The sequence below is a fragment of the Caretta caretta genome, chromosome 3 (genome assembly GCF_965140235.1).
Source record: "Caretta caretta isolate rCarCar2 chromosome 3, rCarCar1.hap1, whole genome shotgun sequence".
NCBI classification, from domain to species: Eukaryota; Metazoa; Chordata; order Testudines; family Cheloniidae; genus Caretta; species Caretta caretta.
In genome coordinates, this window is record NC_134208.1 from 147937399 (window position 1) to 147962762 (window position 25364).

Genomic DNA, 25364 nt, shown 5'->3' on the forward strand with positions numbered 1-25364 from the left:
GATGTAACAGCCCTGTTTGGACACTGTGAGTGCAAACTAAAGGGTTCCTAGTTCACATTAATGTAATCTTGTTTGAAAAGGATTTTACTAATGCAAAGTAGGAATCTTTTAGTTCATTCCCACAACCTCCACATGGTAGTCTGAAGTGCAGTGCAGTGTAGACAAGCCCTTAGTTATCTTTGAAAATTCCACCCTAAATTTAACAGCTAAATAGTGAACTGCATTATACATGAATATTGAATCATGCTCTTGACTGTGTATGTAAGTAATATTCTGTCCTTGTCACTATTTTTATTCCTCTCCTTTGAGACAAATTAGTCTGAATTTGCTTTCTGGTGTCCCTATTATATTCAAGCCCAAATCAAGGCTTTTTATCTTTTGCTGTCCCCCGTTAGAAACTCTTCATTGCATCCAATATGTTCATCTCCTGCATACTTTCACTTAGACATTAATTCCATACGTGTGCTCTCCACCATGAGATGCACATCTTATGCACTCTTCCATCACCTGTCCATCCACTGAGACTGATATTGCTCTAACACTCACTTCCCCTTTAACTTCCTTTCCTCTTATACAATGTGCACTGCAAGAGACACTGTACAGCACTCCCATGTGTGCTTGTATCCCTAGAGAAGGCAGGGCAGACTCCTTTTGCCTGGTCCCCTGCTGAATGAGAAATGGAAGTCTTGCAGCTCATTACTCGCAGCTCACTAAAAAGAAATTGGGTCATTTCATGGTTGGATTTTTTTTCCTACCCATGACAGGATGTCATATTCCAGTACATGCAGCTAGACCAGATGGGTTTCTTTTGCTCCTTAAAGTGTAGACATAATTTGTGTCAGTGTGAGACAGGAGATCTTGCAAGAAAAACACTAAAAACAGCCAGCGTAAATGCAAGGTCATGCAATGATTGATGTTGGTTGTTTTAAGGAGTTGTTAAAAGCGGTGTGGGGGACCAGGTATGGGGGTGAGCTTTGGACAGGAGTACTTTGTGTGTATTCTTTATGAGCAATGTGCAGTCCCACCCTATTCGTCACTACTTCACTGAAGAGCAGTTAAAGTAGTCAGAAATGAGGTGGTCGTCTTAACTAACTTTTCTCCCTCCCTTTATGTGTAAAAAAGAGAATTGGAAGGGAATGACAGTTTCCTCTGGCCCAATTCTTTCTCTTCCTCTCATGGATATTTGTGAAGAGAAATGGGAGCTGGAAACCTTGTCTTCTCAGTCTCTTCCATCCCTCTCCTGAAAACTCCAGAAGACCCACTGAAGAGAACTGCTGGGCAAGAGATGGCTTGCTCCAGCCTTCAAACCTATGTCCTCTAACCAAAACTGGAGAAAAAGGGGACTTTTGTAGCTTAGTACCTTGCTGGAGCAGAGACTCTGCTTAGGGCAGCCTTGCATGGCTTTAACTGCCACCACCTCCACCATTGAAGGAAAGATTAAAGAGAAGTGGGCTGTCAGGCCTGACTCTTGCTTTTCTCTATTGGACATGGATATTCTTTCACCAATGGTTCTTCAGCTTTGTTTTCAGTTGAGCCCAAATACCATACAAAAATTAGTATCAATAAGGAAAAGGGTAATCAATAGGAATTACCCTTATTTAATTTTTTTAAGACCAAGAAGGCCTGCTTTTTAGAGCAGATGGAAGAAATATATAGAAAGGAGTAAAAATGTATAAATTGCTCTAATGAGGAGAGTAGCATAATATTTTGGAGCCAAGATCTAGGATATTCTTTGCAACATTGTGTTGAAGTTGAAACAGACTCTTCGCTAATAAGTAGTGGATGCATTTAAGTAATTTAAAATCCAGTACTGATTAGCACTATTCAGTATTGTCTCCTAAATATTTACATTGAAAGGGGAAAATTTGTAGCCTTTTAAATGTAAATTATTATTATTCCTTATCTGTTTTTAAGTGTTAAGTACAGAATGTAACTGTTTACTTTTACAATATAGAAGCAACTCAGAGTTTTACTTTATTTATAAGAGTAAGGACTTGTCTACTTGGAGGAAAAAGCCTGGAATACCTAGTGCATTTTAAATTCACACCATACTTGCTTTTCACTAACTTCCCCATGTGGACAAGCCCTAACTCTAATATATGTGATTCTTATGCCTTTTTAAAGAGATGTTCATTTTTTATAGCTGATTTCTGTAAGAACATTACAGTCATTTCTGCAGCCTTCCATCTGCTTTCTAGCACACAGCTGGGTATCTGAACAAGTGCCTAAACTGATACGACTTACTCAACAAGTTTACTTGTCTCAATAGTGCACTTAACACTGGGTGGGTAGCCACAATAGGATGTAGGGCAACCCCTGATCTCTCATTGAGTCAGCAATTTTTGCAGTAAATAAAGCTTAATTTAAGTCGTCGTCCCCTCCCGTCGAGACAGAGGAATAAAATTACAAAGCTATATCTTCATGTCTGTTAAGAGTTGGGGAATCAAGTGTGAGCCAAGATCGGAAGATTTATTTTCTCATGAACAAAATGATTGTTGCCAGTCCTCCAAACAAGTTACTATGTCATACAGCTTTGCAGGAGGCTGAAGTACAATGGGGCTCATATACGTTACAGAAATGATTAAAAGGACACCACTGTTTTTGTGCCACCTACAAGTCCGCTAATAAAAAAAAATACCGTTGGCAGCTGCCCAAAGATTTTAGCATATGATCAGCCTTGCAAGATGCCAGTAAAGAGCAACAGTGGTGCATCTCTATACCACCAATGCATCTAAAAAAGGGGAGGAGGAGGATCTGGGGAACTACAGACCAGTCCGCCTCACCTCAGTCCCTGGAAAAATCATGGAGCAGGTCCTCAAGGAATCAATTTTGAAGCACTTTGAGAAGAAGAAAGTGATCAGGAACAGTTAGCATGGATTCACCAAGGGCAAGTCATGCCTGACTAATCTAATTGCCTTCTATGATGAGATAACTGGCTTTGTGGATGAGGGGAAAGCAGTGGACGTGTTATTCCTTGACTCTAGCAAAGCTTTTGATACAGTCTTCCACAATATTCTTGCCAGCAAGTTAAAGTAGTATGGGCTGGATGAATGGACTATAAGGTGGATAGAAAGCTGGCTACATTGTCGGGCTCAATGGGTAATGATCAGTGGCTCCATATCTAGTTGGCAGCCGGTACCAAGTGAAGTGCCCCAAGGGTCGATCCTGGGGCTGGTTTTGTTCAGTATCTTCATTAATGATCTGGAGGATAGCGTGCATTTCACCCTCAGCAAGTTTGCAGATGACACTAAACTGGGAGGAGTGGTAGATAGGATACAGAGGGACCTAGACAAATTAGAGGATTGGGCCAGAAGAAATCTGATGAGGTTCAACAAGGGCAAGTGCAGAGTCCTGCACTTAGGATGGAAGAATCCCATGCACTGCTACAGACTAGGGACTGAGTGGCCAGGCAGCAGTTCTGCAGAAAAGGACCTAGGGGTTACAGTGGATGAGAAACTGGATATGAGTCAACAGTGTGCCCTTGTTGCCAAGAAGGCCAGTGGCATTTTGGGATGTATAAGTAGGGGCATTACCAGCAGATCGAGGGACGTGATCATTCCCCTTTATTTTGGCATTGGTGAGGCTTCATCTGGAGTACTGTCCATTTTTGGGCCCCACACTACAAGAAGGATGTGGAAAAATTGGAAAGAGTCCAGTGGAAGGCAACAAAAATTATTAGAGGGCTGGAGCACATGACTTACAAGGAGAGGCTGAGGGAACTGGGATTGTTTAGTCTGCGGAAGAGAAGAATGAGGGGGATTTGATAGCTGCTTTCAACTACCTGAACGAGGGTTCCAAAGAGGATGGTTCTAGACTGTTCTCAGTGGTAGCAGATGACAGAACAAGGAGTAATGGTCTCAAGTTGCAGTGGGGTAGGTTTAGGAAGGTGATGAAGCATTGGAATGGGTTACCTAGGGAGGTGGTGGAATCTCCTTCCGTAGAGGTTTTTAAGGTCAGGCTTGACAAAGGCCTGGCTGGGATGATTTAGTTGGGATTAGTCCTGCTTTGAGCAGGGGGTTGGACTAGATGACCTCCTGAGGTCCCTTCCAACTCTGATATTTTATATGATATGATTCTATGAGGTGCACTTAAATCCCTTGCACAGTTAAAGCCTATATTTATAGCTTCAGACTGCTACCACCTTGATACAACAATGATGCTTTTTAAAAAAATAGTTTTTAGAATGGTCTGTTCCTTTCCACGGGACATCCATGATGTAGAGGATAAACCATCTGTAAAATACAGAGGCTTAGGTGGCTGCCTATAAGCAGGTTGATAGGGGAAGAATATATTCAAACTGACTAGGGCCTTGTCTACACTACCTCAGTAAGCCAACCTAAGTTATGCCATTCCAATTATGTGAATAACATAACTGGAGTCCATGTAGCTTAGGTCGACTTAGCTTACTCTTCTTGTTCTGGTGGAGTACCGGAGTCAACCAGAGAAAGCTCTGCCATCGATTTAACAGGTCTTCACTAGACCTGGTAAATCAACATCCCCTCCATTGATTATAGCAGCACCAATCTACCAATAAGTGTAGACATGGCCTAGGTGTGGAGGTAAAAAGTGAACCAAAGAACACCACCGGGTTCAATCTAGATGTAGAAGGGAGAACTGCTCTGTTATGGCAGTGCAGGACTTGTGTGCAGGGGGAGTGAGAGGGAGTGGACTTAAAAAAAGCCTTTTCTGTCTTATACATTGTAATAGAATACTTTCTAAATATTGTGAGAGGAAAATGTTTTTCCTTCTAATCTTCTGTGCTGTCATACAGCTTGATTATGTCGAGCACCTTCTCGGGGATGCTTAGCATAACTTCAGTTTCTCTCGAATCCAGTGGAAGTTGAAGGCATTCAGCCTCCTGCAGATTCAAGGGTAATTAAAGATATTTAAGAAGTTTAAATCTGTATTTTACGTGAGTGCAGTCGAACAGCTACAGGGCTTTGGGGTATCATTTGGGACTATGCCAAAGCCTAGTCTAAGGGCTGTTCTACACTAGAAAATTAGATTGACCCACCTATATCACTCGGGCATGAAAAATCCTCACCCATGAGCGACTTTATTAAGCTGACCTAAATCCCATGAAGACAGTGTTAGGTAGACGGAGGAATTTATCTGTTGACCCACCTACCATCTGTCGGGGAGGTGGTTTTACTACAGCCATGAGAACACCCTTCCTGTGACTATATTAAGTGTCTACACTGAAGCCCTACAGTAGCGCAGCTGCAGCACAACACCTGCGCTGTTGTAGCATTTTAAGCGTGGACATAGCCTCAGGAACAGTACAATTAGCTGTTAAAGGCAGACATTTGGAACAGTGCTGTGACTTTCCTTCTGGGAAAATGTGCTTGGTGATGTGGTAACCGGGGGTGAAAGGGAGGAGAGAAAACTTATAATAAAACCCTAACAGGGAAAAAAACAATACCTTGGTGTCATGGAGTCCCCGGGCGATGCTCTGGAACTGCTTCCTACGAAGCCAGTCAGGACTCTGGGGAAGTCTCCTTTCTGTGAGCAGACTGTCTCCAGGGCAAGAAGCTCACACAACTTCCACCTTCCTGGGTCTGACCTCGGAGCATTCAGCATCCTCTGCCCCTCCGTGCGCTTCCCACAGCGAGTCCGCCCAGGCAGGCTCCTGGGGAAGCCAGAGGGTCCTGCACCCCAACTTTGCAGTCAGACGTGACTCTCAGCCAGCCAGTAAAACAGAAGGTTTATTAGATGACAGGAACATGGTCTAAAACAGAGCTTGTAGGTGCAGGGAACAAGACCCTTCAGCTGGATCCATTTTGGGGGGCAGTGAGCCAAACAACCACGTCTGCACTTCACTCCATGTCCCCAGCCAGCCCCAAACGAAAACTTTCTCCCCCCTCCTCCTCTGGGCTTTGTCCCTTTCCCAGGCCAGGAGGTCACCTGATTCCTTTGTTCTCCAACCCTTAAGCTCTCACCTTGCCAGGAGGGAAGGGCCAGGCCATCAGTGGCCAGGAAACAGGGTGTTGGCCATTCTCTGTGTCCAGACCCCTGCACACCCCTGCCCTCTAGGGCTCTGCAACGATCATTCACCCTTATCCCACCACCTAGGTATTAAGAACTGCATAGGGGAAACTGAGGCACCCCCACAATATTCAGAGGAAACATTAAGAACAGACCCGTTTCATCACACTTGGTCTATGCAACAAAAAAGTTTTTATGATTGTTTTGATGTGAAAATTCTAATACAAATATATCCAGCTGTATTTAATTGTGAAACAACTTATTTGAATATGCTTACTTCACATTAATTAATATTTAAAAGAACCCAAATGTGTGTTTCACTTTTAAATTATTTGAAATGGGAAAGTTAAAACCAAAAGTGTAAGCTATATTTATAATTACGTAATGTTATAACTTTAGTGCATAGGCTACTAGACAAGACTAGACAAAGCAAATTTTAAGAATACTTTTCTAATTAAACTGTCCCTTGGTGCAGATCACTGTTTGTGTCTTGGCCTTGCTCTTGATTTTAACACCAGGAGAGGTATTTCTAATGGTTGTGGTTAAAAGCTTTAAGCCCAGCTCTGCTGATGTTCAGCTAACACCTGTTGTGGTGAAATGCTATTTTAGTTGTACACTCCCAGGATTAGTTTTTATGGACTGAAATAAACCCTTGTCATTTACTTGAATGAGCAGCTCTAGTCTCTGGAAAAGACATACTGAATGTGTGGTCTAAACCAACTGAAAAATATGGGATATTAGATTAATAGTGGAAAATGGCACTACCTGTGTGTGCTGATCTCCCAAGCTAATACAAGAGAGTAAATCTCTTGTGCCCTGTCATTTTGATAATTTTAAGACTTCTGTTTTTTCTCTGTCACTTCAGGTGAACAATAATCAACACTTTTTAACAGGTAGCGAATTAACTGAATGCTCCAATTTAAGTGTTCAAAAACAATTTGAAGAGATGTGAAAAATGACACCAGTGAAGTGATAATAGGGATATTTTTTCCCCTTTTGACAGAAACTTTATAAAAAATTATGGCTTGGCAGAGCATCTGATCACACACCAAAAAACCATCTACTAAGCTGTTTCAAAAACAAACACCTGGCAATCTCTCTTGCAGAATCAGTTCTTGTGCAGTATTTATGAACTCTTTACCTGATTTAAAATCCAAAAGGAGGCAGTTAAAATTGTGATTTAAGTGGGACCAGAAAATACGTAAGACATATCCAAGGTAATGCCACTTTTTTCCCCATTGAAGGACTCCTGCAAATAGGCAACTTGGAATACTAATCTGACATTTTGGGTAATAGAGCAACTGGATGTTTTTTCACTTGCCCTGTGTATATTTTTTTTGTGTGTGAAATTTTAACTAAGGTAGCTACTGTCACCTTGAATCAGTTGATTCAAGTTGATTATTCTGAAATAATCCCTTTTTTACTAAACGATTACTGGAAATATATGAAATTATATTTTCAGAGAAGGGAATGTAAACTGAGGGAGACACACATTCAAGGTCTGTTAGCTTCACCTAATAGACTTCTGGGGCCACTGGTTTTAAAAACTGAGAATGCAGTGTGACAGGGTCAGGCCAGATGGCTACAGGAGAGTGATAGAAGGCAGCTATATTAGCCCCAGGTTAAGTAGGTCCCTTTTCCCTGGGCAAGGTAACAGGGAAGGTTCCAGAACAATAAGGAACTTTCTGGAAACAATTAAGGCAGACAGGCTGATTAGAACACCTGCAGCCAATCAAGAAGCTGCCAGAATCAATTAAGACAGGCAGGCTAAGCAGGGCACCTGAGTTTTAAAAAAGAGCTCACTTCAGTTTGTGGTGCACGTGCGAGGAGCTGGCAGAAAAAGGCGCAAGAAGCTGAGAGTGAGAAGATGTACTACTGTAAGACTGAGAAGTACAAGCATTATCAGACATCAGGAGGAAGGTCCTGTGGTGAGAATAAAGAAGGGGTTGGGAGGAGGTCATGGGGAAGTAGCCCAGGGAGTTGTAGCTGTCACGCAGCTGTTACAGGAGTCACTGTAGACAGCTGGAACCCAGAGTAGAGGGTGGGCCCGAGTTCCCTCCATCCCCCCCAACTCCCTACTTGATACTGGAGGAGTTGACCTGGACTGTGGGTTCCACCAGAGGGGAAGGTCTCTGGCCTGTTCCCTGATCCACAAGGTGAATCAGCAGAGACTGCGGGGATTGTTCTTCTTCCTTTTCCCCATGCTGGCCAGTGATGAGGCTAACTGAGTGAACGGCACATTTGAGCCACGAAAGTGGCCAAACTGAGGGCTGCCGTGAACCTCTGAGGTGAGCAAATCCACCAATAAGCGCAGGACCCACCAAGACAGAGGAGGAACTTTGTCACAGCTGTTACAAATAACTGGAATTTAATTCATTTTGACCACACAACACAAATCATGGATTTTTCACTGGAAATAGTGAGAGGTTATACTTGTTTTAATACTGTTGTTACAATACAAAAGTTAATCCCCTTTGCCGTCTTTAACTGCAAAGATTTATGGGTATTTTTCTAAAATGTTTAAATCTAAGTGAAAAAATGTACAATCAATTTCCTGCTAAAAGTATTACAAGCACAATAATATAGAAAAATATAGGAATTTTTAAGAACTAATTTCTTTCAGAACCCTACTAAAAAAATATTTTCTAGATTTGTAGCTGAAGCATTGGGTTTTCATCCAAAATCATTTTAATTTTTTTTTTATGTTTAAGTTTAGTGCTTCTGAAAGTGAGGCATTAACAGATATGTGTTGAGTGCAGCTTCTGGCAGCTACGGGCACAGTGTCTGCAGAACTCTTTATGTTTCAGTTTGCTCCCTGTTGAGCAATTCTTCTGTCTTTGAGATGTGGAGCAAGCAGGAGATGAGGCTAACGATCACTAAAAGATTTTCGCTTGTTCCCTAAATGAAGATTCAGAACCTGTTTTTTTTTAATGTGGAAAGCTAATGTACTAACTGTATCAACTGTACTGTAATGTACTGAAGAAATAAATATATTAACACAACACAACCAGGGTACATTATGGGTGCTACAAGGCTCAGTTTAAAAATGCAGTAGTGCTAGGGATTAATCTTTTTGAACTGGACCCGATGTACTTGGCACTCAGTATTAAGGAGCATATATGTAGTTATCTTTCAGTAGACGAGAAGTGGCAGTGCTACATCACAGAACTTTCTATCACCAGCTAGCTGAACAGTAAATTTAGGAAGTAAAGGAACGGCATAATAGCATGCAAGAAGAGACTTGACTGCATCCATAGAATGTTGGAGGTAATTTCTTCTGAGATGAACATCTCACATTAGAGAAGCCATTTGCCTGAGTACAAGGCCGTGTTCTCAAAGGGATCAATGAAAATCAGAACTTTATGCATAAAGTGGATGTGATCGAAAATGAGGTCCAAATAGTCTGAAAATTGTGACAGTCCTAGAGAAGATAGAGCAAAAACCCTTCAGTGACTAGTCTTTCTTAAATGGATTATAAACCTCTGAGAGAGAATCTCTTCAAGTCATCAAATTTCATTTCTGCCTAGAGACTGCTTCTCTCTGTCTAAAGACTGTGCTTATGTCCTTTTAAATTATCCTTACTAGAAACATAATGCTTATAACAGCTATATTTGTGGGACATTTACATTTTCAATATATGAGTGGATTTACACTGCCTATATGCAATATCTCATGAAGGAGATAACACTCTTAAATGTTGAAAGTCAGCTATGCCAAATAGGATTAGAATTTGTAATAGTGTATCTAGAATAACATGCAGTGAAATTCTACTGGAAAAATCTTCACAATTATAGAAGATATGAAGGTTTTATAGCAAATAAGATGCAATTGATGAATATTGATGTTTACAACTTCTACTCAGATTGTTTTACACACAAAGTGACCTTATTCCTGTAAGTAATCAGCTTATTTCTGTTCAAGACAGCAAATCTTTAGAGATTCTCAATTTTTTTCATATTGGTATGTATCATCCTGATGATACGTTAAATGAAGTATTAACTACATTTCTTGTGCAGTACTTGTGAAGATGAGAAATTAATAGAAAGTGCCCAAGGTACCACATTGAGTGGTGTAAATTCCCAAATAATTATTTGGAAATACCATATGTCATGCCAGTGTACTGTAGTATAATCTCTTTATCACAAAATTTGAACTCACAAATGTAGAATTAGGTACAAAAAATAACTGCATTCAAAAATAAAACAATGTAAAACTTTAGAGCCTACAAATCCACTCAGTCCTACTTCTTGTTCAGTCAATCGCTCAGACACACACGTTTGTTTACATTTGCAGGAGATAATGCTGCCCACTTCTTGTTTATAATGTCACCTGAAAGTGAGAACAGGTGTTTGCATGGCTCTGTTGTAGCCGTAGTTGCAAGGTATTTGTATGCCAGATATGCTAAACATTTATATGCCCCTTCATGCTTTGATTTGTAGGCTGCCAAGTTTTACATTGTTTTGAGTGGTTATATAAAAAGAAATTCTATACTTATCAATTATGTATAAAAAATACAGCATATGCTCCCCATAGTCACAGCACTTATTCTTTAAGTGTCAAATGAATTAACTGAGAATTTACAAGTAAATCTCTTAATTAGTTTAGGAGTTAGTTATTTTAAATTGTATAACATCATGAGAGAGTGGATAAAAAAAGTGTCAAGTATCTTTTAATTCAGTTTCATTTAGTCTGGGAGCACTACAAACATTAAAGTGACTTAGTCATAACCCTATAATTGTTGCAAAGTAATACAGGGCAGAGTTAAGGTTGTATAGGTGCCCAAATTGTGCATTTTCATACCTTAACATGCTTGGATTTGTTAAGTTTAAACTCTGACTTTCCTAGGAAAGAGAGAGAATTGAAGCTCTAAGACAAACAATTGGTTAATCCACATCCAAATTCCATGACACTAAATGCATACACTATTAAATCTTTCCAACAGCTAGCATAGTTTAATAGTGAGCTGTAGCTCACAAAAGCTTATGCTCAAATAAATGTTAGTCTCTAAGGTGCCACAAGTACTCTTTTTCTTTTTAATAAAAATAAGATCACCCATGAGAATACTGAAGATACGTACTGGGATAATTATGTAAAATTAATCTATTGATGTAAGTATAGCTAAAAATGAATAGATTTCTTGTGAATTGCCAGATGTGCTTGTAACTAATGTATTATTTTCCGCAAAAATTTTAGTCGCTAAGCAACAAAATATTTTGATTGTATTTAAATCTCTATTTAAACTATTTTCTGCACTTAAATAGAGCGGTGCTATAAACTGGAATGGCAAAAAAGATTCTTTATAAACCCAACAAAAATAGTAAATACAGTCAGTGTAACTTAAGGATGTTCTATTTAAAAATATCTTTGGTAATAGTTATATATAATATAGTTGTATGGTTTATTTTAGATGTTCTTAGTACCTTCAGCCCAACGAAAGGTTGTTGAACGATAGTGATGTGATAGAAACTCGATAAGTAAAAGAGCACATCCTTCAGAACGCAAGTGGAATATGAGTGGTGTTAGTTTTTGAATTACAATGTTTATGTTGACTGGTGATTATCTGTGGAGAGATGTGCTGTTTTGATTTTCTGTTTCCTATATATTTTAATAGGAAGGACATCTACAGCCTAGATAGGCATTTATTTATGTTGTATTTTAAACCAAACTCAGTAAATAACCTCTGTTTGCCAAAACAGAGATTTACAAGTTCATATACAAAATAGCTGAACAAAAAATGTTAATATAAACTGACTTGCTGTGTTATGGACCAGGACAAGACAGGAATCTGCTATCAGAACCAAACTTGCGGTTACAATTAAACCTTTCTCTAAGACTCCCTGATGTATACCTTAAACCCTTCTCATTCCACCACTCAGATGGATTTTGCATTTGAAACTGTTTTTGTAGTAGTTTGGGTCTCTCACTGCTGTGGTTGTCACAATGACAAATGTTCTATATTTTGCATTTTAACACTTACTATTAGCCATGTTTAAACATAATGTGAAGTATGGTGTATTCACTGACGGAAAAACTTTGTTAATGGAGAGTTAAGGTTGTCTGGTAGTACCTCGTGCCCTTCCAGAATGTTGAATTCAGCAAAACTCTGAACCAGGAAATAGAGTTAAGGTTCAAACCTTAAATCTGCCTCCCCTCCCTATTGGCAGTCAATAACCACTGGGAATTCTCTGCATGCACTCCAGGTGCATTCGCTGTTAGGTGTAGCTGTATTGAATGGCGGAGGGATTAGTTGGAACAGCTCAGCAGAGCTGCGATTGTGATATTAAGAGACTGGGGAGGGAGGCTGTGTCCCTCCCCCTACATCCATCTGTATGCATGATCAAAGGAAACAAGTGCATGTGTGCCTTGAGAGATCCAGTATGCTTCACTTCAGCACTCAGTTCTATTGGCTGTGTCAGTAGCAGTGCACAGGGGTGGTCTTGCCATGTCGATTGTCAGCAGTGAGGTGGGATATGAGTGGTCTGTGGGTTTAATCATGAGTAAGTGAAAGTATAGTGTTAATTGTCATGGTGGGCATAAGGGTGAAGGGGTTGTAAAATTTAGCAGATGTGATCATGTTTCTGTGTGTGTTTCTAAGTGTGTGTTTAAAGCAGGTGTAAATCTCTCCTGTTTTAACTTAAGTTAAACTCTTAACTTCTCATGCAATGGATTTTTAGAGGCCTTTGGTGTCTTGGAGGGATGCTATGTCAGTTTATGGAGCAAGGCCCAGATCTTGCATTTTTACTCAAGCATATCTTTGCATTGAGGTAGTTCCATTGAGCTCACTGGATCAACTTGTGCATAGTTGATTGCAGGATTGGGCCCCCCTTTTTAACAAGATACATTGTTACTAATACTTTACATTAATCCTGAAAGGGTCTTTAAATGAACTTTTCACAATTAATGCTGGTTGTTTCCCTTTAGCCTTCATTCATTCCATTGTATGAAAATAAATTAGTCTTTCATGTCTGTTTCTAGTTCATTTTGCTTTCAACATCAGTACTTCAGTTTTTGGGTTACAAATACTGCGTGGGAATATTTAAATGCGACCAAGCTTCTTCTAAAGGAAACACTTATGATCAAGTTTCATAAAAACTTTTAACAGATTTAAATTTGGGGTCTACACTTCTCTGGAAGTGTGTTTTTAAGACTAGATCAGATTTTCCCTAATTTCATTTTCTCCTTCTGGTTCTCAGGATCATATTCCAAGTTGTTTTTTCCTTGTTTCAAAAATGTAGAAAGACCCTTTCCCAGACACTTAAAAATAAATTAACTGTACAGTAGATGTAAAAAGTGAGACCAAAAGTGAAGTAACAGGTGTGTGTGTGCTACCCAGCCGAAAAAAAAAACAAAGGATTTTGTTCACTTGAGCCCAGCCATATACTCCCTCACAGGTCTTGTTAACCTGCAAGGGTTTTTTTTGTTTTTTGTTTTTTTTTACACAATGCTTGCCTTGTAAAGAGAGGTTGTGGTGTGACTTGATTTCTTTTTACAAGCATGAAAATACCTCTCTGCCACAAGTGAAATAATTTACAAAAGCTTTCACTTTTTGCTTTTGTTTGTATTGATATAGTGTTCTAGTATAAATTACGTGGATGAATTAGTGAAACAGTTTCATAATTAGTCACTCGTGGGGATAATGTTCTAGTTCATTTGTGTGTGAGGCTTATTTTTTTTTTAAAAGTGCTTGATGTCTGGTGATTTAACATGGCAGAGCTTTAGAAACCCTTTCAGAGTAAAAATTTTGCCTGGGCAAGTAGCCGAGTGGGAACAGGGAACAAGTGGCTCTTTCACTTGAGGTCACAAGAGAAAAAAGTAGCTTAACAGCCTCAAGCTCCCCAGTTACTTTAGAATCCAAATGTCCTGTTCTTGTAAAAGGGATGAGGAGGAAAGCGCAAAATATCCTAGACACCACTATTCTTGGGGACGATTCTAGGGGCAGTGAGGAAGGCAGTTGCCTTGGGCACCAACTTCCAGATAACACTATACCTCTGTGACACTCAGGGTTTTTTGGCGAGTGGAGGTTAGGCGTTGTTTTTTGTTTGTTTTTTGCCCGGATGCTGGAGCAGCAATTAATCTTTTTCCACCCTGACTGGTAAAATTGCTTCAGGCCATTCCTGATTCTTCTGTAGGAGGAGAGGAGCAAGATAGTAGAATGGCACAGATGCTGCATCTCTGTAGAAAGGAGGAGAGGGAGGAGCAGGGTTGCTGGAACTGTTGCTGTTCATTTAGTGGAGTGGTGTTAAGAAGCCAGAGCACTCCATGTAGAGAAGAGCTCCTGGGAGGCTGAGGGTCTCTTGCATGTCCAGGAGGGCTTGTTATTTATTTGGGGCAAGGTGGGAGTCCTAGAACTCTTTAATGGGATTGATACAAAGTATGCTAGCCTTGTTGAAGATTATTTGCATTAGCATGCTCCCATTCCCCAAAGCCGCTGCTTTATTATTTGTCACAATGTCTCCCCACTCCCAAATAGTAATTGCTGTACTATTTCTGATTGGAAATAGTCTTCTCCATTATTTATACTGTGTCATCTAAACGAAAGTGCCACCTTGTCTGTTGCTGAAAATCTATTTATCTGCTGTATTAGTATTTCCATTTTTCATTTTATAAGTATGGAAGAAAAAAATTATCAGGATCCCTTGTTGGTTGGAGAAGAGTTCTCTTTGCTGGGGAGAACTGAAGCAGTGATTTTTCTCATTTTAAAATGTACAAAAAGTTACATAGCTTTGTTGGTCTTTCCATTTTTTCTCTCCTTCCAACCGCTGGTCCCCTTATTTTTTTTCCTTTTCTCTGTTTAGAATCATAGAATATCAGGGTTGGAAGGGACCTCAGGAGGTCATCTAGTCCAGCCCCCTGCTCAAAGCAGGACCAATCCCCAACTAAATGCTGGCAATGCTCCTACTTATACACCCCAAAATGCCATTGGCCTTCTTGGTAACAAGGGCACACTGTTGACTCATATCCAGCTTCTCGTCCACTCTAATCCTTTGGTCTTTTTCTGCAGAACTGCTGCCGAGCCATTTGGTCCCTAGTCTATAGCGGTGCATGGGATTCTTCTGTCCTAAGTGCAGGACTCTGCACTTGCCCTTGTTGAACCTCATCAGATTTCTTTTGGCCCAATCCTCTAATTTGTCTAGGTCCCTCTGTATCCTATCCCTACCCTCCAGCGTATTTTAATTTCTAAAATGAACATAATGAAGACTTCTTGTGAAGATTCTTTTTCAATGAGCAGATTTTTTTTCTGAAATTTGTTTTATTAAGCAGTTTTCTTAATTTACAGTAAGTAGGATGGTACAGGAAAGTATGTTATGTATGGTTTTTTCCAAGTTTGATTTTTTTATTGTTTCAAGGTATATTATTTTAAAATATAGTGAAGTGTATTAATGTCTGGTTTTAGCCACAGATGGAACTATAAAGCCTTAAGACTGCCCAGAATAATTAGAATAATTTATTTTATGGTATATTCGGAGTACATACTCAGTGGGAATGTGAGGACTGCCCAATACTTACGAATACACATTCCGAAGCTATTCTTTAAAACCCCAAGTGTAAACAGTAGTATCTTTAAATGATTTATTTTTTTCATTTCATTGTTCTTTTTTGAACATTGTGATTAGGCAGTGAAAATGAGAAACTGTGAGCATTTGTAGGTTTTGGTATGAGACTGAGCTGAGTGCTAACAGAGTTACAAATAAGCCAAAGTGAAAGTAACTAACACCTGTTTTCCAATTGTTCACTGCAGTTACAGTATATTACAAAAGGTTGCTTTGTGCACAATGTATTTTAATTAGGAAAATCACAGGAGAATTTACCATGGCTGTGTTGCAATAGTATGAAAGAGTGTACCTGATGTTTTGTTTGTTTAACTTTGAAACAACCCAGGATTGTTATTAAGTCAAAAGTTCTCCCAAGCCAATGGCTTATTGGCCTGAGGAGGTTAAGGCATGTCAGTTTCATAGCTAACAGTACACAAGGGACTTGCTCCACATGCCAGTGCAGAGGGGAAAAAAAGGGGCTGAGTACTCCCCACCCACTGCAAAATGGGATACCCAGATTGCTGGTTGGTGGGGAGAGAGGAGCAGGTTTCAAAGGGCTGCTACTCCCCACCACAATAGAAGGGAGGACGGGGGGGAGCCTTAGTTCTGCCTCTCGTAAACCAACCAGCACAACTGAGCATGAGTGATGAGTGAAGTTAATCTGCTGCTGGACAAAGGCTGTCAGATTGTTGTCCTCTTGGAGCTGTGGGAGAGCCAGGGAAGGAATTATGACTAACAACTACTTCCCCGTACTGTTTCTGGGACAGCATAGCTATTCATCTTTACCTTACTCAGGGTGACACACAGGCTTGTCTTCACTACCAGAGAGATCGACACTACCAGCGGGTGTTGATTTAGCGGGTCTAGTGAAGACCCGCTAAATTGATGGCAGAGTTCTCTCCGGTCGACTCCGGTACTCCAGCTTCCCAAGAAGAGTAAGGTAAGTCAACCAGAGAGCATCTCCCGTCGACGCAGCGCAGTGAAGATGCTGGGGTAAGTCAACCTAAGCTACGTTGACGCCAGCTACGTTATTCACGTGTCAGGAGTAGTATAACTTAAGTCGACTTACCCCGGTAGTGAAGACAAGCCCATAAAGTCTCAGTCTAGGCCTAGGTGAAGTCATAACTATTGCTGCTTCTAGAGTATTAATAGTTGACTGACAGGGAGAGATGTAGTTTTGTGCCTCTGAAGAAGATATATTGATGTCTGTTTATTGTTTTGTCTACAAATTACTGTTGCATACTGTGAAATGAAGAGTGTTGCCCTTGTCCAAATTTTAGTGCCTGAAAGTATACTTAGGAATGTTCAGTTCCTTATTCATTTTGGGTTGTGGGGTTTGTGTTTATATTCCGACATTTGGGAACCTTGGATTTAGCTGAAATACCTTTCAGTGAGAAATGTATATTGACATCTATCACCAACTAGTTAAAACTTTTTTTTCATTAAGTAAAAATAAAATGCACAAACAGATAATGGTAGCATACCACCATCTGACACCAGACTGGAAAAGACTAAAGCTGTCTATATGGAATCAAGTGTGTTGAGGCCACTCTGGCTACCACTTTCTTAATGACCTCCCCGAAAAATTGTAGGTTAGAGATTGGATGATAACTGGTGAAGTTGTTGGCATCAAGAGAGGGCTTTCTGAGTAGTGACCTCACACTGTTTCTTTAAGGGCAGCTGTCACTCAGCTTCATTATGGAGAGAAGTAGGATGGACTAGCCTACAGCCATGAGAGTCAAGTTTGTAGCTCAGTAATGACTGACCACAGTGTTCTCAGTACACGTAGCATAATCCTCAGTGAAAGAAAGTGGACAATACCTCACCATTGAAGGTGGCATATATAAAATCTCCTGCTTAGATTCATCTCCCAAGTCGCTAAACAAAGCAGCCCAGGGAAGAATGATATTTTCAGCTAACAGGTAGAAAACTCCACACAGCAAGAAACTGGATTCTTGTGTAGAACAAAACAAGTAAAATTCACTAGATTACTAACAACTCTGGTAAATTCTGCTGAGCACAACTTTGTTTATACGGTAACACCAAATAACTACTTTTTTTGCTTGTGTCAGAGCCACTATTTAGGGAAATAAATAAGAAGCCCTCCTTCTTGTAATCACTTTCCATGTGTTTTTTCACCACTTGTTCCGTCTTGCTTCCTTGTTGATTCACTAGTCCCAAGTTTTATTCTTTGTGTGCGTGCGCTCATGCTCACTCTCTCTCTCACACACACACACACACACACACACACACACACACACAACACCAGGTGAACTTTATTCAGATGAAATAGCATAGCAATAAAATATTTGGTCCAGTCATTTTTGGTCCATTGTTATTTAATAGACCAGCAAATGTGCATACATATAATGTCTTGAATTTACCAATAAGATACTGTGACAGAAAATTTGAATTGCAGAATAGGTTACAGTTTGGGCAGACCTGCTTGAACAAGTGAGAGATGTTGAAAATTACCATCAAATCTCATTTTTTTAACCACTCTTAAAATAAATAATTTTAACCTTTTTTTTTTTCCCCATCCCCCCCTTAGTGTTTACTTTCACAACCTAAATTCTGGGCCATTCATACTTCAGCCTTACTTCTCCGGACAAAGCTTGAGAAAGGAAGCACTCGTCGAGTAGAACGAGCGATGAGGCAAACTCAGGTAGGTCGTCCATTGTTACTGCCTCCAATCCTCATACACATTCTCTTGCAAGCATTTAGACAGCCAACTTTGAAAGAGAGCTGGCATTTTTCAAAGAATTTAATTTTGTAAATAAAAACACTTTTTTACATTAAGCCTTTGGAAGGTTGAAACCAGAATCTGTTTCCTTAACTTTTCTTCTTTCTGTGACATTGAAATGGTTATTTTGTAGTGGTTTGTGAATGCAAAACCTATTAGCCAACAAAATCCAGAAAATATTTCAATTGTGAGGTGTGTTTACCTATAATTCTATAGAACTTTTCTGTGGAGCATTTTTTAAAATAGTCTGCCGTCTTTACAAATTTAAACTTGGTTCATGTCCATGGTCAGCAGGCATTTCCCATGCATCTGTTTCAGGGGAGGGCAAATTTTTGGCCTAAGGGCCACATCAGGTTTCTGAAATTGTATGAAGGGCCAGTTAGGGGAGGCCTATCTGATGCCCCCTGCTTCTTGCCCCTTGACTCCCCCTCCCCCCGCCCCGGACTCTTGCCCTATCCAACCCCCACTGTTCCCTGTCCCCTAATGGTTCCCCTGGGACTCCTGCCCATCCATCCCTCCCTGTCCCCTGACTGCCCCCGGACCTTCTGCGCTCCCCACCCCCCGGGGACCCCTGCCCCATCCAACCACCCCTTCTCCCTGACCCCTATGAAACCCCTGCCCCTGACTGCCCCTCAATGCCCCGTCCACCCCCCCTCCTTCCTGGCTATCCCCCTGGGACCCCTTTGTGGCTCCAGGCCAATGGGGGCTGCAGGAAGCGGCGCAGGCCAAGGAAAGTGCTGGCCGCCCTTCCCGCAGCCCCCATTGCCCTGGGACGGCAAACCACAGACAGTGGGAGCTGCGATCGGCCAATGCTGCAGGTAAACAAACCATCCCGACCTACCGGGGGCTTTCCCTGGCATGCCGCGTGCCAAAGGTTGCCAATCCCTGTCTTAGACCATTATATTAGATACATTTTTTTTTTTATTATGTAGGTCAGCACCACAGATAACTACATGGAAATCTTGAGCAGATTTATTTCTTAAATGTCAGTTAAGAATTTGATTTGATTAGGCCAGAGTTAGCAATAAAATTAGAAGACCAGTATGATATAAACCTCCCAGATTTTTATGCCTAGACCCAAAGGGTATTGGTTCAAAATTACTGGGGTGGAATGAAGTGGGGAATGTTGTAATAAAGGTATTAGAATCAGTGACAAACCTTGTTAATGGAGAAATAATGAAGAAAAATAAGGGTCATTTGTTTGTAGATAAAGGTCCAGAAAATAGAAAAGGAATGGAATGTACACTAATGTGCATGTAATTACTGAGGGGAAAATGATTTTCCTTTTAATGGCTTGATGACAATACAAGTATAGAAACTGAATCTAAAAATGAAAATACTACTGCTAGAAATGTATCTCTAAATGAGATACTTGAGGAGTAAGTTGTAAATGCTCTTCCCAAAAGGCCCTCCAACAAAAACAAAATCTCCAACATTCCAAAAAACAAAATCTATATAATTTATAAATAACAGGGGAGGGGAGTGTGGGTGTGAAGCTAAATTTTGGTGACTGTGTGTGCTTGCTGCACCTCTAATGTCTGGAATGTGCATTTAACAGACTTGTCAGTTGGAAGCAGCTGCTCTGGAGTCCGAAACCAAGAGCAGAGGGGGCTGGATGTAACTTGTGAATAAGGACTCACATGCTGGGCTAACTCAACTTATTTCATTGTTTTATTTTTTCCTTGTCTTTCCAATCCAATGACAGTTATGAAATCAAAATAGTTACTTACTTCAGAGGATCCCAAATTGGTCTGTTGAGCAGTTTGTATTGCTTCATGGAGAGCTGGATGATCACTGGCTCTCTTCATTGTTTTCACTTTCTTTTACAGTTATCTAGTGTAATGATGCTGCCTCTGGCGGGAGAAAGCTGAGAGTATCAATTCAGGACAAACTGCTTAGAGCAGGGTAGTTACAGCCCAAGGCTGGGTTTCCTTTATTATTAAGCCTCTCCAAACCAGCCAAACAGAGAGGACTTCGGTTTCACCCCACTGGCTAACCATAAGTCATATAAGCAATTCCCTTAGACGCTCCTGTTTCCCGGTATCACCATCAGTGCCACTCGTTATCAGGACGAATGGTTATGAAAACTAATACCCTAGTAAAAGAAAAAAGTTTCTCCCAATCCCAAAGGACCAAGCCCCAGATGCAGGTCAATATACAAGTCAGATATTACCTACAAATCACGCTGTTGCCAATCCTTTAGAATCTAAAATCTAAAGGTTTATCAATAAAAGAAAGAAATATAGATGGGAGCTAGAATTGGTAAAATGGAATCAATTACATACAGTAATGGCAAAGTTCTTGGTTCAAGCTTGTAGCAGTGATGGAATAAACTGCAGGCTCAAGTCAAGTCTCTGGAGTAAATCCACAGTTTGGATGGGTCATTCAGTCCTTTGTTCAGAGCTTCAGTGTAGCAAGGTTCCTCCAGAGGTAAGAAGCAGGATTGAAGACTAAATGGAGGGGTTTCCAGGAACATTTATTTTCTTTCTCTTGGTGGTGGAAACCCCTTTGTTCTCCTGTGCAAAATCACATCAACAAGATGGAGTTTGTAGTCACCTGGGCAAGTCACATGTCCATGCGTGACTCAGTTTGCAGGCGGCAACCTTTGCTCACATGCTAGTTTGAACATTCTCAGAAAGACTTCTCATGTGGATTGGAGTCTCCCAAGGTCCATTGTCACTTAAGTGTTTCCTGATTGGGCACTTAATCTGCAAATTCCTTTCTCAAGAAGCTGACCAAATGCTTCACTAATGCCACTTAGAATCAAACACATTGAGATACAAGTACATAGCCAATATTCATAACTTCAATTATAAAATTGATACATGCATACGGATAGCATAATTATAACCAGCAGATCATAACCTTTCCATAGACACCTTTCTGGACTGCCATTGTACAAGATTTGGTGCAACTATATGACCGTGGTTGCAACAATAATCTATACGGTCCCAGTTCATGTCAATAATGTCACATCTAGTCCAGGAGTTCTCAAACTTCATTGCACCTTGACCCCCTTCTAACAACAAAAATTTCTACACGACCCTAGGAGGGGGAACCGAAGCCTGAGCTGTCCTGAGCTCCACTGCCCCAGGCGGGGTGGGAAGGGGCAAAGCCAAAGCCCAGCCCCACCACCCCTGGTGGGAGCAAAGCCAAAGCCCAAGGGATTCAGCTTCAGGCAGGGGGCCAATGACCTGAGCCCTGCGACCCTGGGCTTTGGCTTTGGCACTGGCCCTGGGTGGTGGGGCTCGGGCTTCAGCTTTGGCACCCAGCAAGTCTAACGCCAGCCCCAGTGACCCCATTAAAACAGGGTTGCGACCCACTTTGGGGTCCTGACCCACAGTTTGAGAACCACTGATCTAATCCCTTAATGCATAATATTATAACTACCTGAATGCTGTAAATGTAAGTATTGTGTTATTTGTGATAAGGCTCAGGGATATGTCATATTTTCCTACAGAGTCTGTGAGCAAGATGGCTTGCCATGCCTAAAATATTACTTAAAATTTTTAAATGTTACTGGAAAGCATAAAGAATGGAAATGTTTGTGGACATTATACACATTTTAATGTAATGCTTCCCCGCTTTCCCAGATGCAGAGTTGTACAACCATTTAAGTTGCCTAGAAATAGAAGTGTGCAATAAATGATTCTTCAGTAGGACTCTCCACCTCATCCTGAATCCATTTTTCGTGTGTGTGTGTGTGTGTGTGTATGTACATATATTATACAGATAAAAAAACTCTCATTCAAGAACGTTTGCAACAGGAAGTCAGGGCTTGTCTTCAGTGTGGTGCTAAATTGGCGCCTCTGCGATTGCTGTAGTGGCGTCGATTTAGCAGGTCTGGTGAAGGCACGATAAGTCCATGAGAGATCGCTCCCCATCGACTTCAGTACTCCACCTCAACGACAGGCGGAAGCTAAGTTTACAGAGTTTCTCCCGTTGACACAGCGCAATGTAGACACCGCGCTAAGTCAAAGTAAGTTATGTCAACTTAAGTTACGTAACTTAACTAGCATAACTTAAATCGACTTATATCATCAGCGTAGACAAGGCCTCAAATCTGTCAACATTGACACCGCTAGCTGGGAAGATGCAGCTAACAGTCTATGCTGGAGGGCTGCTCTGCACCAGGGATCCAGAGGCAGAGGAGAGGTGGTTGAGAGAGGGGAAAAAATGAAGAAAGCAAAGAGGAAAGCAGAGCAGGTCTCACGTGCTAATAGTGTGCTGGCTTCATCTTATGGCCCTGTTCTTTACACCTGTATTAACTATATGGCAAGCACTTGAACTCAAGAATTGGACTCTTCAGTCACTCATGATGCTGTAGCACGACACAATAATTAAATGGTTTTGGTGCTTACACAACCATTTTTCAAGCTGGAAGGGTGCCATTACATTACCATATATTGTGTTTCCTAGGTCAGACTCAGCCATTGGAAGAGTGTTTTCTGCCAAGTAGTTTCTCAACGAAAGTTAACTAGATATCACTCAGGTTTTCATGTGTGTTAGGGCAGTTAAGTTTGGGAAAGAAAGAAGTGTTGTAAAGAGGAAAAATAGTAAGAATCTGACTATTCTGAAACAGTTTAATCAAACGCGGGACTAGAGAGACTGAACTTGTTTGTCCTGTTCTGCCCCCACTGAGACCTCCCCAAGTCAAATTAACAAAAGATGTGTTATAATTTGTAATTGATTGAGGAGAGTAAAAATGCAGATACAAAAGAGCATTTTTTTGTCAAATACATTCCCACCATCTTCTGACACTTGTCATCACAAAAAGCAACTGTTATTGTTAAAGCTTAGTTTAATTGAATGTCTGTGGTTAGGAAGCTTGTACTCAGATTGACTAGTTAGATAAAAGAGTAGATGTAAACGTTTTCTCCTCTTTGTGGGCTCTTCAGAAAAAAGTAATAATATTGGTAACATGAAGCCGTCCTCCAATTTCAGTGCGTGTGGTAGGTCAAAAGTCTAATTGAAATACTGGAAGATGGAACATTTCATTCATTTTCTAGATTTTTACCTCTGTAAAGAAATAGGGTACTGTTAACAACAAAATCTCTACGTACAAAGAGAGAGAATCAGGAAATGAATAACTATTTGTGACTGATAACCATGTCTTAGACACTTTTCACTGATATCCTTTGTTTTCTTTTTTAATTGCTTGTTGAATGGAGTTGTCTTTTTTTTAATGTAATAATCAAATTGCTAGGGTTTTCTAATGTGTGTATTTTTAAATTATAAAAGCTATTTTGCAATCTCACAAGCATTTATCAGTGCAGAATCTTAATTTTTTGAAATCAAGTTGAGATGAGGCTTTTTCTTGTAATAGCTTACATAAAGAATGCATTGATATTGTGATGTATTCTTCATAAACATACCATGCGTTAGTTAAATGAACTGCAGGTACATAAGGTTAGTTAGACTTAAACCATATAGTAATAGAAAAATTGCAAGATGATTCCTTCTGAATGTTCCCTTCTGGACAGTGTAAACACAGTAACAGGTGAAAAGGATCATAAGGAGACATGACTTTATTCAAATGGGATACATGTTAAACAATGAAGCACGGTACTTAAAAATTATTTTTAAAAAAGATTGATTTGGCCATGTCATTGTGTTTGTGTCTTTGAGGATGAACTCAGTCTCTCAAAGAATGCAGCTGTTGTGCCTTTAGCCCAAGTTTTTGACATAATTTTTTCAGCATATCTCTTTATTGTAATGCCTGACTTGGGAAAAAGGTTGCAGTGCAAAGCAATAAATGGTATCTGGTATAAGATCAGTCAGATCTGTACTACAGATTACCATCTAGTTTCTCCTTCCTGTCCAAAATATAGATACAGCCCTTGATACAATGATTCTTTGCCCAGGGTCTTAAAGGAGATATCAGTGGAAACTTCGAGGCATTGAATTTGCAAATGTTGGAATCACCCTACATATAAACAGAGATGGGGAAATATCCCAGATTCTGTTTAGGGTGATGCTAAGCCTTTGTAGAGCTAGATAAGCTGGCTAACCCCTAGAGCAATATCACATATACCTAAGGCTGGCCTTAAGAAGCCCATATTATCATTCTTGTAAGTCCAGAGAGAAGAGAAAGGGCTGACTACTTCTCTTGGGTTTGACCTTCTTCAGCCCACCTCATAAATGTCCTTGTCCTAAGCTTTCTCTCAGTCCTGCTGATACTTCCTCTGGTAGTGCTTAACAGTCCTTTCCTATCACTGATACTCTATCAGCATTGACAACAGAGGCGGCAGAAATGTTGCAGTGAAATATGCCGCAGCACTTCTGAGTGCCTAATATGCCCAGAAAGACACTATACTGGTTGAGTGCAAAGAGCAGGTATGGACTGAGAGAAAGGAATGATGGGGAGAATGTACTATGTTCTCTGCTGACACATGCTCAAATTTAAACATATACATAACTTTAAACTTATAATTCCACTGACTTGAAAGACTACTTGTGCTTAAAGATGTTCACTCAGAGCCATAGTTGTGACACAGGATTCGCCTGACTAGTACGTTAACGTATGAAAGAGATCAGAGTCTTTCACCATTGTTTCAAGGTAAGTTCTACTATGAAACAGAATAATTTATTAGAAACATATGTAAAATATGCACGTTATTTTTTGTTCACATTGTTTTAAGAGGAACATTAAACTAGTGACTTTTTATAAAGGTTTCTTTCCAGACTTTGTTTCCAAGCATTGAGACCTAACTAAAAGTGATTTTTGGTGGCAAATTTGGGAATTGGTTTGGCCAATTTTAAATGATCTATGTATGAAAAAAATAAATGCAAAAACAGTTAAAAGAACTTAAATGCACAACTGCAGTTTACAACTAATTTAAAGGGAAAAAATAGTATGTTTCACATTATTTGAAAAACATTATGTTAAAGTGAAATTAAGTCATAAAACAAATGCTCAAAGGGGCAGAATTAAGATTTTGCATGAATGAACTGTTTCTGTTCTCATTTGGAATCTTGCTGAAGGAGACTGTCCTGTTGTTTCCATCTGGGTGAAGCTAAGGAAGCTGCGACTAGATCATATTTTGAGAGGATAATGACACCAAATTCTAGAGATGAGGTGGCAGTGCCCTTTGCAGCCTTAA

The 25364-nt window shown here is 40.3% G+C and overlaps 1 protein-coding gene across 3 annotated transcripts in view; it reads left to right on the forward strand.

Annotated features, from left to right (window-relative positions):
• TTC27 (tetratricopeptide repeat domain 27) overlaps positions 1-25364 on the forward strand; it is a 182670-nt gene that overhangs the window by 93512 nt on the left and 63794 nt on the right. For 2 of the 3 annotated variants that reach the window (XM_048843605.2, XM_048843604.2), the window contains one exon: positions 18070-18183. The exons of the other annotated variant lie outside the window; for it this stretch is intronic. In XM_048843605.2, the coding sequence (XP_048699562.2) occupies positions 18070-18183 (114 nt within the window). The remainder of the gene's footprint in view (positions 1-18069; positions 18184-25364) is intronic. 3 annotated transcript variants of the gene reach the window in all.